We start from the raw sequence: 13,840 nt of genomic DNA, 5'->3' as shown, positions 1-13,840 counted from the left end.
ATGCTACTTGAGGAAACAGAAGCAGAGATGTGGGTCATCTGTCAGGCTCTTTGTTTGAATTGAGGACATTTCTACAGAGCCACAGTGGATGGAAATATGGGATTTCCCTGGATGAAAACGTGAAGACCCACCCACTGATACGGCCCTTCAAGACATTAACAGAGAAGGTAAGAAACGGGATTTGTAACCATGTGGCCTGCAGTGTCCTTCCTTGGGGATTGTATCAGATGATGCACCCCTGTCACAGTCCTTAGCAGCTTCCATGAACTCCCCAAGCTCCAACTTCACATTCTGGTCTTTGGCTCTGAGAAAGCTCGTGTGAAAGAAGCCCTAGTCAGCACTGGCAAATGGCCCAAAATGCACTGAGTTCCTCCTACAACTGAAGCAGAAAGGGGTTTTGTTAGACTGCTAAGCTGTTGAGACAGGTTGGAGAAATTGTGAGGAAAAACAGTTAAACAGAAGAGATTCTGGTTATGTGAAGGATAGTGAGAATGGAAAGTCCCTGTGGAAGGAGAAACAGGTCTCTTGTTCTTTCTTTCTTCATTTCTTTCCTTCCTTTTAAAATTAAGTAGTATGGTTCATCTCAACTCTGAATTCTGGTCTTACAGTCAATTGGTGTTCTTTGTAAGATTAAGTTTAGTGTCATATGTAAGGGATGACATATATATCTTTGACTGTTGACCACTCATGAAATTGAGCATACATCAAAAGAATTTTAATTTTGAGAAGTTCTGTTTCCCAAGATCAAGGAAGAGCTCAGTGCAAATGCATTTTTGACAGTGTTCCATCATAAACATAAGACACAATGAGTCTTTTTCCCTGCTCCTTCACTTTATAAACTATAAACAGTGTCATCAACAATAGTGGTTCATTTCCCCTAATAAAAAGTACTATAAGCTTGGGATCTTATATTCAAAAGCATCAGAAGGTCTGTGTGTTATACACAAGATGCTGCAAATGACATTTTGACCTTGTGAGGAAAGAACGGAGCAAACTATATTCTTTGTGTGCTGTGGGGAGATGGGTATGGTGTGTTCTACATGGCTCTTCTGGGCAAACTTCCTCTAGGAGAAGGAAATTTATCGCTGGCCTGCCAGAGAATCCCTGAAAACCATGCTTGCTGTGGGCTGGACTGTGGAAAGGACTAAAGAAGGAGAAGCTTTGGTTCAACAAAGAGAGAATGAGAAACTTCGATGTATGCCCCAGACCAATCAGGTATGACTGCCGCACTCAGTAGGCAACACTTGGCCAATAGAAACCATGTTGGATGTAGGAAGGCTCTCCCTGGGGCATGGTGATAGGCCCACCTAAGGTGGACACTGGGTTTGGGGCAGCCATGTTTTCAATGACCTAGCAACTTTGCCTCTGCTCTCCTAGGGCAACAGCTACAGCCCTGCCCCGCTGGATCTCTCAAATGTTGTGCTGTCCAGGGAGCTCCAGGTCAGTGCCAACCCCAGATGCAGAACATCAGTGTCTGCTGAGAGTGTTGACCTCTGGAAGAGTGAAAGGAGAAAAGCAGAGCGTGTGCCCAGAGCATATTACTGCTAAAATATTAAACCTGAAGAGGGTTGTGCTGTGCCAGGTCTGTGGGGAAATCACCAGAGAATTATCCAGTCATCTAAGAAGGGAGGCTGTGCTGCCTTGAGCGCCATAAAGGGTGGTGGTTAAAGGAAGAACAATCAGCAAAGTCCTCATGTTAAATTCCCAAAATAAGAGAAAATCGGTGAAATGCAGCTCCTGAGTGGAAATGCTCGCATGCCCCTTGTTAATCTCACAAGCCTGGAACAGAGGCCACAGGCACTAATATGTGCAGGAGAAGCGGAGTCGAGGGATACACCTCAAAACTTTTAGTTGCATCTATTTGGTTTCATAGCTCTGAGTCCTGCAGTGATCACTTTCCTGCACCATTGTAGGGAAACTGATCATATCTCCAGGCTAGGGAAGAAGCCAATGGGCCAGCCCCTTGGATCTTAAAGGAAGTTTTTTCCCCAAAGAATATCCTTTGCTTTAGGCCAGAGCTGTGTGAACCTTACAGAAAGATTCGTTCTATTTGCTAAATTTCAGTGGCAGCAATTGTTTTTGTTTTGTTTTTTAGTTTGTTGAGGTAAAGATTTTCATAGATTCTTGACTCTGACCTAACTCCTCCTACCTGGCTCCCTATCTTTGGTGAGAAGTTTCATAGTAAGATAAATGAGATGCTGGCAATGTGCAGCTTTGGCTGGAAATGTGTGTTTCTGCCAGAGGCACTCAACTGCCAGGATAATAAGCTGCAAAGGAAGGGCAGAATCCGCAATTGTATGGAATAGTGTAAAGCTAATGAAATGTGTCACACAGAATAATTAATACTGGTAGACCTCCAGCAGCAGGCAAGTAGCAATTGGTGATGCTGTTCCAGAACCTGGGAGCCATGAAATGGGTTTTCTCACTTGCTTCCTCTCTAACTTGTGTCTCTGGGGTGGGGAACAGGGAATGGTGGAGGTGGTGGCCGAGAACTACCATAACATCTGGGCCAAGAAGAAGAAGTTGGAGCTAGAGAGCAAAGGTGAGTTTATTTCACAGCATGCCGTGGTGAAAGTGGCCTGGGGGATGTGGTAGCTACGTTTCCCAGAAGTACCAAGGAAAACAGTTTGTGTGTGTCGCTCATCTTATTCCAGGTGGTGGCAGTCACCCTCTTTTGGTACCATATGACACCTTGACTGCCAAGGAAAAGTTCAGGGATCGAGAAAAGGCACAGGACCTGTTCAAATTCCTCCAGGTGAATGGCATTATAGTTTCCAGGTAAGTCATCATCTTCCATGTGATATTAGTGGGGCAGAGGAGAGATGTGATTTTGGCTTCACTGTTGGATATTTAATCACCCACCTCCAAAAATCATTAATGACAGTGCTTGGCACTTTTGGAAAGAGATATAATGAATCCTTGCATATGCACTCAACAAATAGTATTTTATAGGTCAAAGCCTTTTCTTTGTATATTGGTCCAGCCTTTAAGGAGAAATGAGAATTTGAAGCACAAGCAAAATAATGTTTGGCATGCCAGATGATTTTTCAGATCTCCTCCCTCTCTAAGATGTCTTACTAATCTTTAATTCAAAACTATATCAATTTTCAGCTGAAGGTCTTTGTAAAATAGCCAACAATTCTTGTACAATTTGATCTGCCTGCTTTATATTTTTTTAAACTACATGGTAACAACAGCGAGCACAACTAACAGAGGCAGTCTTCGAACCACAGGCACTGGTTCCCCTGAAGCTGTAGCTCCTCTGGGGAGACAGAACACATCACAATGTCCCACCACATTTTATCACAAAATGGTGAATGTTTTCCGTGAAGCTGACTTGCACTGCTCACTCTTTTTTTTATAGTTTATTTATTGTTTTAAATTTCATTTTACATTCCAACACACAGTTCTCCCCACCACCATCCTCCCCTCCCCCAAGCCCCCAGCCCATTCCCAGTCCACTCTTCCTCACAGATAAGGGCTCCCATGAGGGGTCTACAAAGTCTGACACGATAGGTTGGGGACTGCTGGCTCTTACAGGATTCGCTTCCTCACCAATCAGATGTCTATGGAGAGAGATGTAGCATCGTGCTTGCGGCTTCTTTGTAGGATGAAAAGCAGAGAAGTGATACACTCGCTCCCCCTCAAAGAGGTTTGCCAAGAAAGTTATTTCTTGTTTTAATTTCCTAGAGACTCTTTTGTTAGTTAACGCCAAATAAATAAAACTATACAAATATTTCTGTTGTAGCTCATAGGAAGAAAATTACAAAACTTATTTGCCATATTGTCGGGTAGGAAAGGTCATGCTGCAGGAGACAGCCTCTGGGGAAGCATTTGAGGAAAGACTCCCTGCCCTGCTTTAATCCGCTTTTTAACACTAAGGTGAATGTGGAGTGTGATTTGCTGATAAAATTCCTTGCTCACTGAAATGAAAAATTCCCCTTTGCTGTAACTAAAAAGGAAGTCACGGAAATATAATTAGGGATAAATCAAATTCAGTAGCCATATTCTGGGTACTTACTTGCCCTGTGTGGGGCCCTATGGGAGACAAAAGCAGGCGGGTATCAAGTGAGGCCCCAGCACCGGGAGAAAAAAACGTGCTCTTACTCCGCCCTTCCCCTCTGCTGGTGAAAGTCTATTTTCCGCATTCAAGCCCAAAACATTGGCTATTTCTCTTTAAGAAATCTTTTTTGAAAAATTCTAATTGTTCTACCTTTAAAACATGTGCATAATCTACCCTCTTTTCACCTCCTTCGCGCGGTCAGCATCACTAATGAGATGTTTTCCCACTGGGGCTCTCTGCCTTGTCACCCTTGTCACCACCCAATCCTGGTTTAAATGCAGCGGCCAGAATAGTTGACAGTCATGCTGCATCACCCCTCTTTGGAGGTGCCCACAGCAGTTCTCACCTCACTCAGAGGCAAGCCGTAAATGATTCAATGCACTTTACTGTGTCCACCCTCTCCTTGGACACCTGGCTTCCATTCCACCTACCCTGACCACTCTGCCGCACTCCTGCAACCCAGGATGCATGCCCCTGCCTCAGAACCCTTACCACTCTTGTCCCGTGAGCAAACCCTTGCCTCGACATCCTTATAACTCACCGCTTCACCTCCACAAGCCTTCACTTCCAGTTTCCCAGTGATCCCGACCCTGACTGCCAAATGTCATATCATAGTCCACAAACCTTTATGACACCATCCCCAAGCCCTTTCATCCTGCTTTCCTTTCTCTCTCTTTTTATCATAATGTGTTGCTTTGATCATTCCACATAAGTTATGTTTTGCTTTTGTCTATTTACAGCTAGCATGGGGTCAAACATATGAGGAATATTTGTTGTCTTCTCTGACTTATCTCTAGCTCAATATTTTTTAGTAATAATTATGAAGATCTTTCTGAAGACTCTAAGAAACCAATTTCACAAAAGTGTTGCGTGCTCACATAGATGGGTTCAAGTGCAAGAGTAAATCAGTTGAATGATGAGTCATTCCACTGAGCCAGAACAACTGTCAACACTGACAATTAAATTCAACAACATGGGGGAAGATAGGTAATACACCAAAGTCACGTATTTTTCTCTGCTACTTCTGGGCTTCATCTCTGCCCAATCTAGAGGGATGAAGGACATGGAGCTGGATGCTTCCTCCATGGAAAAGAGATTTGCCTACAAGTTTTTGAAGAAGATCCTGAAATATGTTGACTCTGCTCAAGAGTTTATTGCTCACTTGGGTAAGTAAATATAGGTGCGAAATGTCAGGAAAGAATGTGGTATTCCTTTAGAAAGAATGACCTAATGATGAATGATCTTGTGGATCTTGTGTCACCATTGCTCATGATTCATTGGGATATATGGTTTGGGTGGAAAACAATGGCTGAGATTTATTTCCTCCCTACTTAAAAAGTTAATTTAGAGACTGGGCGGTGGTGGCACACACCTTTAATCCCAGCACTCGGGAGACAGAAGCAAGTGGATCTTTGTGAATTCGAGGCCAGCCTGATCTACAGAGTTCCAGGACAGCTAGGGCTGTTACACAGAGAAACCCTGTCTCCAATAAACAAACAAAAAAGTTTAGTTCCTTGTTAATTTAGATCCTTGACTTCTCTGCTAAATTTGACAGGTTCTTTTGTTGTTTTTTAATGCAACTCATCCTATTAACTTGTGACTATGGACATCACTGAAGCCCCTTCAGAAAAGGGTGTGGTGAGCAGCCGTGAGAATTGACATGACACACACCCAACCAGCACAGTCACAAAGTGCTTTATAAGATATTATTCTGTGAAAGCAACTAAGCCTGCTGGTTTTCTTTTGAAAAGCTTCTTTATCTAAAACTACTGTGATTGATTTGCTCTGTGATTATTTGTGTTTGTTTGTTTGTGATTGTTTGTTTGCTCTAACCAGAATATGGTACCCCTGTCTTTATAGAAGCTATTGTCAGCAGTGGGAAAACAGAAAAGTCTCCCCATGACCAGGAGATCAAATTCTTTGCCAAAGTAAGTGTCTCTCCTTTTGCTCAGGCTCTCTATTACCGAGGGTGTAGCTTAAAGGGTCCATCAAGGATATTTAACACTCCAAAAGCTTCAGTGAGACAGAGATGTGTTCCTCTGCTATAGAACAGATCCCGTGGAGGTAAGACTTCCAAAAGGGTAGGCAAGCTGCTCAGCTCCACACCATATGTAATCTCCAGACTCAGGATCCTCCTCCCTTGTTGTACGCCATCTGTAACATTGTGCTTCATGTTACTGTAGTCCAAACCGGGTCACCCTCGTCATAGCTGTAGGAAAGGGATGTCTAAAAGAAAGGCAAGGAGAGAGCAAGCTGCTGCTTTTCTGAAGTTCTAACCTAGTAATGCAAGCAAGACCTTTCAGTTTACTCTAGCTACAAGGCAAACTAGGAAAGGCATTCTCCACTCAGTGGCCCTGTCTCACTAAAATCTGTCACTGAAAAGAAAGAGGGAGTGCCTTTGGGTACCAATGACTAATGTTGCCCATATAAGCCTGTTCAGCAGACCAAAAGCCTTTCAATGTCTGTGGAGCAGAGATAGATGCTTAAGGTGAGGGCTCAGTCAGGTCTTGAGTATACCTTTTGATGCCATGGCCAAGAAGGCAATCTGAGTTCCCCAGGTGTCCTCTTCAAATCAGATCATCATGCAAATTTATTTGTGCCTTTAGTCAGTGTCCTTTCCTGTCATATAACACTAACACCCCTGGTTAGTAGCACAGAAAAAATAATAATAATGCAAAATGAGACCCAGAACAGAACTTCCTGGAAATCCACAATCTGTGTTGAGAGGCGTTTGCTCATTGAGAATGACTTCTATAAAAGGAACTTGCAGACAGACTCAGATCAGCTACCTTCAAAATGATGTTTGGTGGTTTCCAGGTTCTCCTCCCACTGGTTGACCAGTACTTCACCAACCACCGTCTTTACTTCCTGTCATCTCCTCTGAAGCCACTTAGCAGCAGCGGGTATGCCTCCCACAAGGAGAAAGAAATGGTAGCCAGGTGAGTCCCTGGAATCAAGAGAGGGCCGCTATGTTAGTCACCTCTGAGTTACTGTAACAAATGTCTGATGGCAGTAAAGCTAAAAGGCTTATTTAGCTCATAGTTCTGAAGTTCCATGGCCCTGGTAAGTAGACACCTTTTCTTTGATCCCATAGTAGGGGCTCCAGATGGCTGTGACAGGAAGCTCACTGTGAGGCAAACTGCTCAGCTTGTGGCCAGAAGTAAAAGATGGCAGAATCCTAAAGGCGTGTCCCATTGACCTAAAAACCTCCCACTTGTCTCCATCCTGCAAGCAACCCTGCTTCCCTTCATCCCAGTAGCAATACCCTAGAGACAGAGCTTCTAACACATGGGTCCCAGGAGGACACGTGTTCAAACTGTCATTCTCAGCATTAATGTGGTTTATTTAAGACATCATTGACCTGGGGACTGAATCACAAGTTCCTTGTAGAAATGATGCATAACCTGATGATGAATTATTGGTTACCATCTTGATTTGAAAATGTTTATATTGTGTATATCTTGGTGATCTCGGGAGCCAATAGAATTGCACTGTTTGGGGTGTTCATAGGGACTTGGGAAATATGTAGATACACATACCAATTACCCTGAAACAAAGCTGAGAAGGCGGCCAAGATCCTTCTAAAGCTTGGGGAAAACAAACACTAAGGCATACACTGCTTTCTGTCACTCCTTACCAAGTTTGCAAGATTCAACTTTTTAAAACTCAGATCTTACAAGGCTGACTCATCTGAGATTTGAAAGCTAGAACCACATGATTCAGTCTAAATGTTTATTCAGAAGCTGAAGGGGTGGCTCACTGGGTGGTAAAGACACATGCTGCTGGGGCATGAGTACCTGGGTTTGGATCTCAGCATCTATGTAAGAAGCTGAGTGTCGCTGCATGTGCATCTGTAGCTCTGACGCTATAGGGGCCTAAGATAGGAGGATCACTGGAGCTTGCTGGCCACCAGCCTAGCTCCACATTTAGTGACAGACACTGTCTCTAAAGGACCAACGTAGAGAGTGATAGAATACCATACAGCCTGCTCTGATGGCCAGATGCACACACACACACACACACACACACACACACTCACACACTCACACACTCTCACACTCACAATCACACACTCACACACACACACAAAATCAAACATCAGCCTACCACTCCTCTAGGGAAACCTTTTTGAAGGTTTTTTCCTTTTTTTATATTTATTTTTATTTAAATTAGAAACAAACTTCTTTTACATGTCAATCCCAGTTCCCTCTCCCTCCCCTCCTCCCCTGCCCCCACCGACCCCCTATCCCATCCCCTCTAGGGATACCTTAACAGACCTTAACATTGGGGAAGCTTCATAATGAGGCTGAGAGGTGCTGTCTGACATACTTCAGGTTCTCTCTGATCAATAAAAGACCAAGTGCGGATTAGACTTCTAAATAACAGAGAAGTGAAGAGGGTAGTGAAAGTCTAAATGCTCTCCACTGACAGTGAACATGTATGTTGTACTGGATAAGAGCTCAGCCATTAATGTTCACTCTCTTTGGGAGTATATTCAGCTTGAAGATTTGCCTAACATTCATTAAACACACTGCATGTTCAGGCACTGATATTAATTTTCATATGCAAGAGTTATTGCCCATCTGAGTAAACATGGTTGTGAAACCTCACAATGTGTTATATTGAAAGTACAACTTGTGTCTTACAGTCTTCATTTTCAAAGCACTTAGCTTCATTTATTCCAGAACCCAAAGTATCTTAGGTGGTTAAGACTGAAAATTCAGTCCTCATGACAATTGTATGCCTCTTCTGTACTGTGATCACTTAGTGTCACTCAAGACAGAAGAAATCCCATGCTGCCAAAACAGGATGCTTTGGAACCAGGTACTGATCCTAAGATCTTATACCTTTAGGTTGAACTAATATGTTCTATAAGAAGCTAGAGAAATTCAGGGCCATGGGAGACATTCAGATAATCCAACAGAGGGCAGATGCAGCTGTTTTCTTCATCTGTTGATCTTAGACTATTAATTCATGGAAATGTAACATTTGTTCAACCAGGCACCATTTGTCGTGGCTGGAATACAACCTAGCACTGATCAGCCTTGCAAATCGCTCCCAAATCCACCCATGAGCTGGTGTCTCCCACAGAAGCTGTAGTGTTTGTGCTGCACGTGTTCTCCCTGCCAGCCTCTCTCCCTCTTTTTGCTTACTCTCTCCCCACTTCGGTTTTTGTTCATTTGTTTCACCCTGGCAGACTTGTTCTTTCTTTCCTTCTTTCTTTCCTTTGGTTTTTGTTTGTTTGGGGAGTGGGGGCTGAGAAGTCATTTCTTCATTTGTTTTGGGTCTCAATATGTAGCCCTGGCTAGCTGGAATTCACTATGTAAATCAGGCAGGCCCCAAACTTACAGAAATCTGCCTGCTTCTGGAAAAATGCTGGGATTAAAGGTCCAGCTCCTTTTTTTTTTTTAGACAGGACCTCCACAGCCCAGCCCCAGCCCTATCTGAAAGCTACCAATTCTCTTGTCTCAGCCTCTGATCCCCACTAGATTCTTCCTTACTGGATCCTTCATCTTTGGTTCACCTCATTTTAAATCTGATGCCTTTCACTTCGTAGAGTTTCCAGTCTTTCACTTATGGGGTAATTTTTCTCTTTATCTTTTTCTTTCTTTTTAAGATAAGGCTCTCTCTGTAGTCCTGGACATCCTGGCTACTAAAGGCTTGTGCCACCATGCCATCTTTGTCATTTTTAAACTCTGAGAGGGGAGAGCCTCACCTGGGAACTCATTATTTTGGACTAAAGGGAATTGTCTTAGTTGGGAGTTTTCCTGCTGTGATAAAACACAAAGGCCAAAAGCAACTGGTGGGGAAACAATGTATTCTGTTCTACATTCTCAGGTAACAGTCCATCATCCAGGGAAGTCAGTCAAGAACTCAAGGCAGGAACTGAAGCAGAGGCCATGGAGAAATGCTACTTTTGGCTTGCTCCTCATGGCTTGCTCAACCTCCTTTATTATACATTCAGGACCAACCGCCCACCCAGGAATGGCACCCACACATCATGCTTCCACGCCAATCATTAATCAAGAAAATGCCCTACAAACTTGCCTACAGGCGAATCTTACAGGGTCATTTTGTCAATTAAGATTCCCTCTTTCCAGACACGTTTCCATTTACGTCAAGTTGACAGAAACTAACCCTACACAGCAATTCTTGTATTTAATCAGGGACGCTTAAGAGACAGCGACAACTTTTTGAAATTCCAGGTGCTGACTTTTGCAAGCACTTCTGACAGTGAGGGAAGGAAGCCCTTCAGTATCCGATCTTAATAGCCCATCCACGTGCTTTAGGTAGAGAGACCATTTGTTTTCAATTTATACAAAATGTGTGTTCATCCATTTGAAGTGTTTTCAAATCTCCGAGTTGTTCTCCAACTTTTGTAGAAGAGCTATTTGGTTACAGGTAAGAAAGCTAACACAGGGCAGAGAGCATTGAAGGGTCTTCATGAAGATGCCTAGTTATTCATGGGCCAAGCACAGAATGAAGCCATCAGCAATACAGGCTGCACTGCTTAATACTCTTTCCCCCCCATCCAGCTCCATGAGTTCATATAATAAGCAGCAGCCCATATTAATTTCACATTAGCTGCTAAGTTTCTGTTAACTCACTATGAGTTCTCTTAAGCTCTAGACCAGGGAAGTTCTGACTTATTTTCACTAATCAACAGTGACATTGGCTGTAATTTTTTAAGATAGCCCAGAAAAATTTGAACATTAACTGAGAGGTTATCGTCCTTTAAATGGATGGGGGTTTCATCAACCAACACTAGGGGTGCATTTCTTCTGTTTGAATTGTCCCAAGGAGACAAAGATCTCCATGACAAGTTATTAATGTGAGCCCAAGACTTTAACTGAGTCTCATTGTAGAATTTCATGATCTACACTAGTGTTTTGTCTCTGTTTTCCCTATTAGCCCTCTTTCTGTTCCCCTGTATCCTAAAGGGAAAACAAAGTTCTTGTCAAACCATGCCAGTTTCAAATGTCAGCGTTTGGAAGATTCTCCTCCCAAGAGTATCACCCACACCTGTGGACTGTAGTCACACTATGCTGGGTGGGGTCAATTGGCAGTATGCTCAGAAACATCTACAGGGCACCTTCCTAACTACACAAGGCCTTCCCAACTACAGCTGAAGTATGTATAGTTGAACCTTCAAGTCTTCACGGTGTAAAGTATCAGTGAAGCATAGCAAAGAGTCAGAAATACAAAGAACAATAATAATAATAGTCAGTATTCAGGCATCTGTACTAGCCTGTCCTTGGGATTCTGACAGGATACACTCTCAGCTGCAGCCACTAAGAGCACCACCTGTGCATATTCACTGTTCCCTTTTAAAAGGGCCCTGCTCACCTTCTCCCTCCCTCCCTCCCTCTCTCTCTCCCTCCCTCTCCCTTCCTTTCCTCCCTCCCTCCCTCCCCCCTCTCTCTGTTCCTCTGTGTCTGTATCTGTGTGTCTGTATCTGTGTGTCTGTGTCTGTGTCTGTGTGTCTGTGTCTGTGTGTCTGTGTCTGTGTGTCTGTGTCTGTGTGTCTGTGTCTGTGTGTCTGTGTCTGTGTGTCTGTGTCTGTGTGTCTGTGTCTGTGTGTCTGTGTCTGTGTGTCTGTGTCTGTGTGTCTGTGTGTCTGTGTGTCTGTGTCTGTGTGTCTGTGTCTGTGTGTCTGTGTGTCTGTGTCTGTGTGTCTGTGTCTGTGTGTCTGTGTGTCTGTGTGTCTGTGTGTCTGTGTGTCTGTGTGTCTGTGTGTGTCTTTCCTCTCTCGTGCTGCTCCTGTCCATGGAGGTCAGTCTCCCCCCATCCCCTTTCCCCTTTTTATGATCCCTTTCCATAATTAAAGAAAAAACAAAACTCTCTGCTTGAGCCCTGTTACATGGTGTCTTTCTCTTGCTAGCTGCTTTTCTTAAATTACAACAATTGCTTCCTACTTTCCAAGGACCCAACTAGGGCAGACTATAGACTAACAAAAGATAACAGCAAAAAATGAACTTCTTTTTTTAATTTTTATTGTGTCTTTGTGGATTTCACATCATGAATCCTGATCCCGCTCATCTCTCCATTCCCTCTGTCCTTGCAACCTACCCCCACCAAAATAAAAAATAAAAAACAAAATTTAAAAGTAAAAACAAAAAAATAAAACATCTCAGCATGGAAACTGTAGTGTGGCCCAGTGAGTCACACAGTGTACCCTTTAGTCTTTACTTGTGTTCATAGCAATGAGTCATTGTCCTGGTTCAAGGCCTCTGGCTTCTACTACCCACTCAATACTGTGTCCTCACTGGGATTCTTCTTATATCCTATTATTGCCTTGTGCCATGAAGACCCTGTAGCTCTGAAAAATGCATTTCTTTAAACGTTTTTGTATTTAACAAACTCCTACTCCCTACCCTAACCATTAACATTTTTCTAGTCCCGACATTTTCTCACCTGCCAACTAAGCTTCACACTCCACTTGAAGGCTGCAAAATGGTTTGCAATTCATTACAATGATAGAAAAGCAAGCTGCCTTTTAGGATCCTCATCTTTTTTTTCTTCACGTTACATGAATGAACATTTCAACACAGGGTATCTATCACCAAGGAAAGTTTACCCAGGGCCACTGCCAAATATTCTTCTCATTTCAGACGGGTGGTTTTTGAGTAGGAATGAGTCACCTGAAAGTAACCTTTTCATAATTCTCCATCAACACAGTGTAGACCACATTATTTCCAAAGACTCTTCCAGAGGATACGGTACATCCTTCTAACGCTCCAATCGATGCACTTTCACATGTGAGGGGTGGGAGAATGGGGTAAAAAAAAAAAAAGATCCCTGCTTGAGTCTCCGTGGCTTTCTGAACTGCAACCCTTTCTGCTTTAGCCTGTTCTGCAAGCTGGCTGCTCTCGTGAGACACAGGATCTCCCTCTTTGGTAAGTGATGGGATGTGTTGCTAAAAGCAGAAAGCTTTCCTGTAATTACCTTGAGCTTCAGTTTTGCCTTCATTTGTGACTCCTGTAGAAAACCTGCACCTTGGGACTGAGGTGTCACCTAAATTTCCCATAGAAAATTGGTCTAAAGCATGATTAATGACCTCTCTCCCTCTTTAACAGCTCAGATTTTCCACACCAATGAATGTTTTAAGCTCTGCCTGTGACATCCATCAGGAAGCAGAGGCTGTGTCAGACTAGAGATAAATGCCTCGGTCCCTGAACACAGACCTGGCACTTTCTGTGTTGCTGGTTAATTATACTGGGGTATGCTTGATGCATATTAAGAAGGCTGCATTTAAAGCCAGGCTGGGTTTGGAGAGTCACAGGTGATTTTTTTTTATTCTAGGGAGTGATTCAACTACAATGGTGAGCTGTCTTCACATCTTAGCTCAGACCCTTGACACAAGGTAAGTCTGATGCTTTCTTCCCATTACTTCCTAATGACTCCCTTTCTGACCTCCAAATAGGTGAAGAGGGCCCTGGAAGTTGACACTCTGCTTCTCATTCCCACAGGACAGACCTACTATCATGGACGATCTTAAATCTGAAAGAACTGATCAGTTCTTGCCTTCTCTACTGAGTTCATTTGTCAGGAGACAAAATGTATAATATAGCAACCTTCACTTTGTACCTCCTTGTATACACACACATCACACACTCTTACACAGGTAGACATATCTGGTAGTGGTGAAACCCTCATCATCCTGAGAGATGGACATAGCCAGGAAAATGAGGGAATATCTACCTTCAAAAGGATCATACAGGAAGCCAGAAAAAGAGTCCAGCAGGAAAAAAAGCACTGATGCTCCAAGTTCACTCA

At 43.3% G+C, this 13,840-nt stretch overlaps 1 protein-coding gene across 4 annotated transcripts in view; it reads left to right on the top strand.

Annotated features, from left to right (window-relative positions):
- Ryr3 (ryanodine receptor 3) overlaps window positions 1-13,840 on the top strand; it is a 527,473-nt gene that overhangs the window by 415,151 nt on the left and 98,482 nt on the right. For all 4 annotated transcript variants that reach the window (XR_005877312.1, XM_040746007.1, XM_040746008.1 and 1 more), the window contains exons 53-62: window positions 78-167; window positions 1,069-1,215; window positions 1,378-1,440; window positions 2,467-2,542; window positions 2,655-2,778; window positions 5,114-5,229; window positions 5,924-5,991; window positions 6,881-7,002; window positions 12,911-12,960; window positions 13,367-13,427. Coding sequence is in view for 3 of the 4 variants with exons in the window: in XM_040746007.1 (XP_040601941.1) it covers window positions 78-167; window positions 1,069-1,215; window positions 1,378-1,440; window positions 2,467-2,542; window positions 2,655-2,778; window positions 5,114-5,229; window positions 5,924-5,991; window positions 6,881-7,002; window positions 12,911-12,960; window positions 13,367-13,427 (917 nt within the window). In the remaining variant the exon portion in view is untranslated. The remainder of the gene's footprint in view (window positions 1-77; window positions 168-1,068; window positions 1,216-1,377; window positions 1,441-2,466; window positions 2,543-2,654; window positions 2,779-5,113; window positions 5,230-5,923; window positions 5,992-6,880; window positions 7,003-12,910; window positions 12,961-13,366; window positions 13,428-13,840) is intronic.

The sequence above is a fragment of the Mesocricetus auratus genome, unplaced genomic scaffold (assembly GCF_017639785.1).
Source record: "Mesocricetus auratus isolate SY011 unplaced genomic scaffold, BCM_Maur_2.0 Super-Scaffold_100004, whole genome shotgun sequence".
In the NCBI taxonomy this organism is placed as follows: Eukaryota; Metazoa; Chordata; class Mammalia; order Rodentia; family Cricetidae; genus Mesocricetus; species Mesocricetus auratus.
This window is presented reverse-complemented; position numbering and strand designations above follow the sequence as displayed.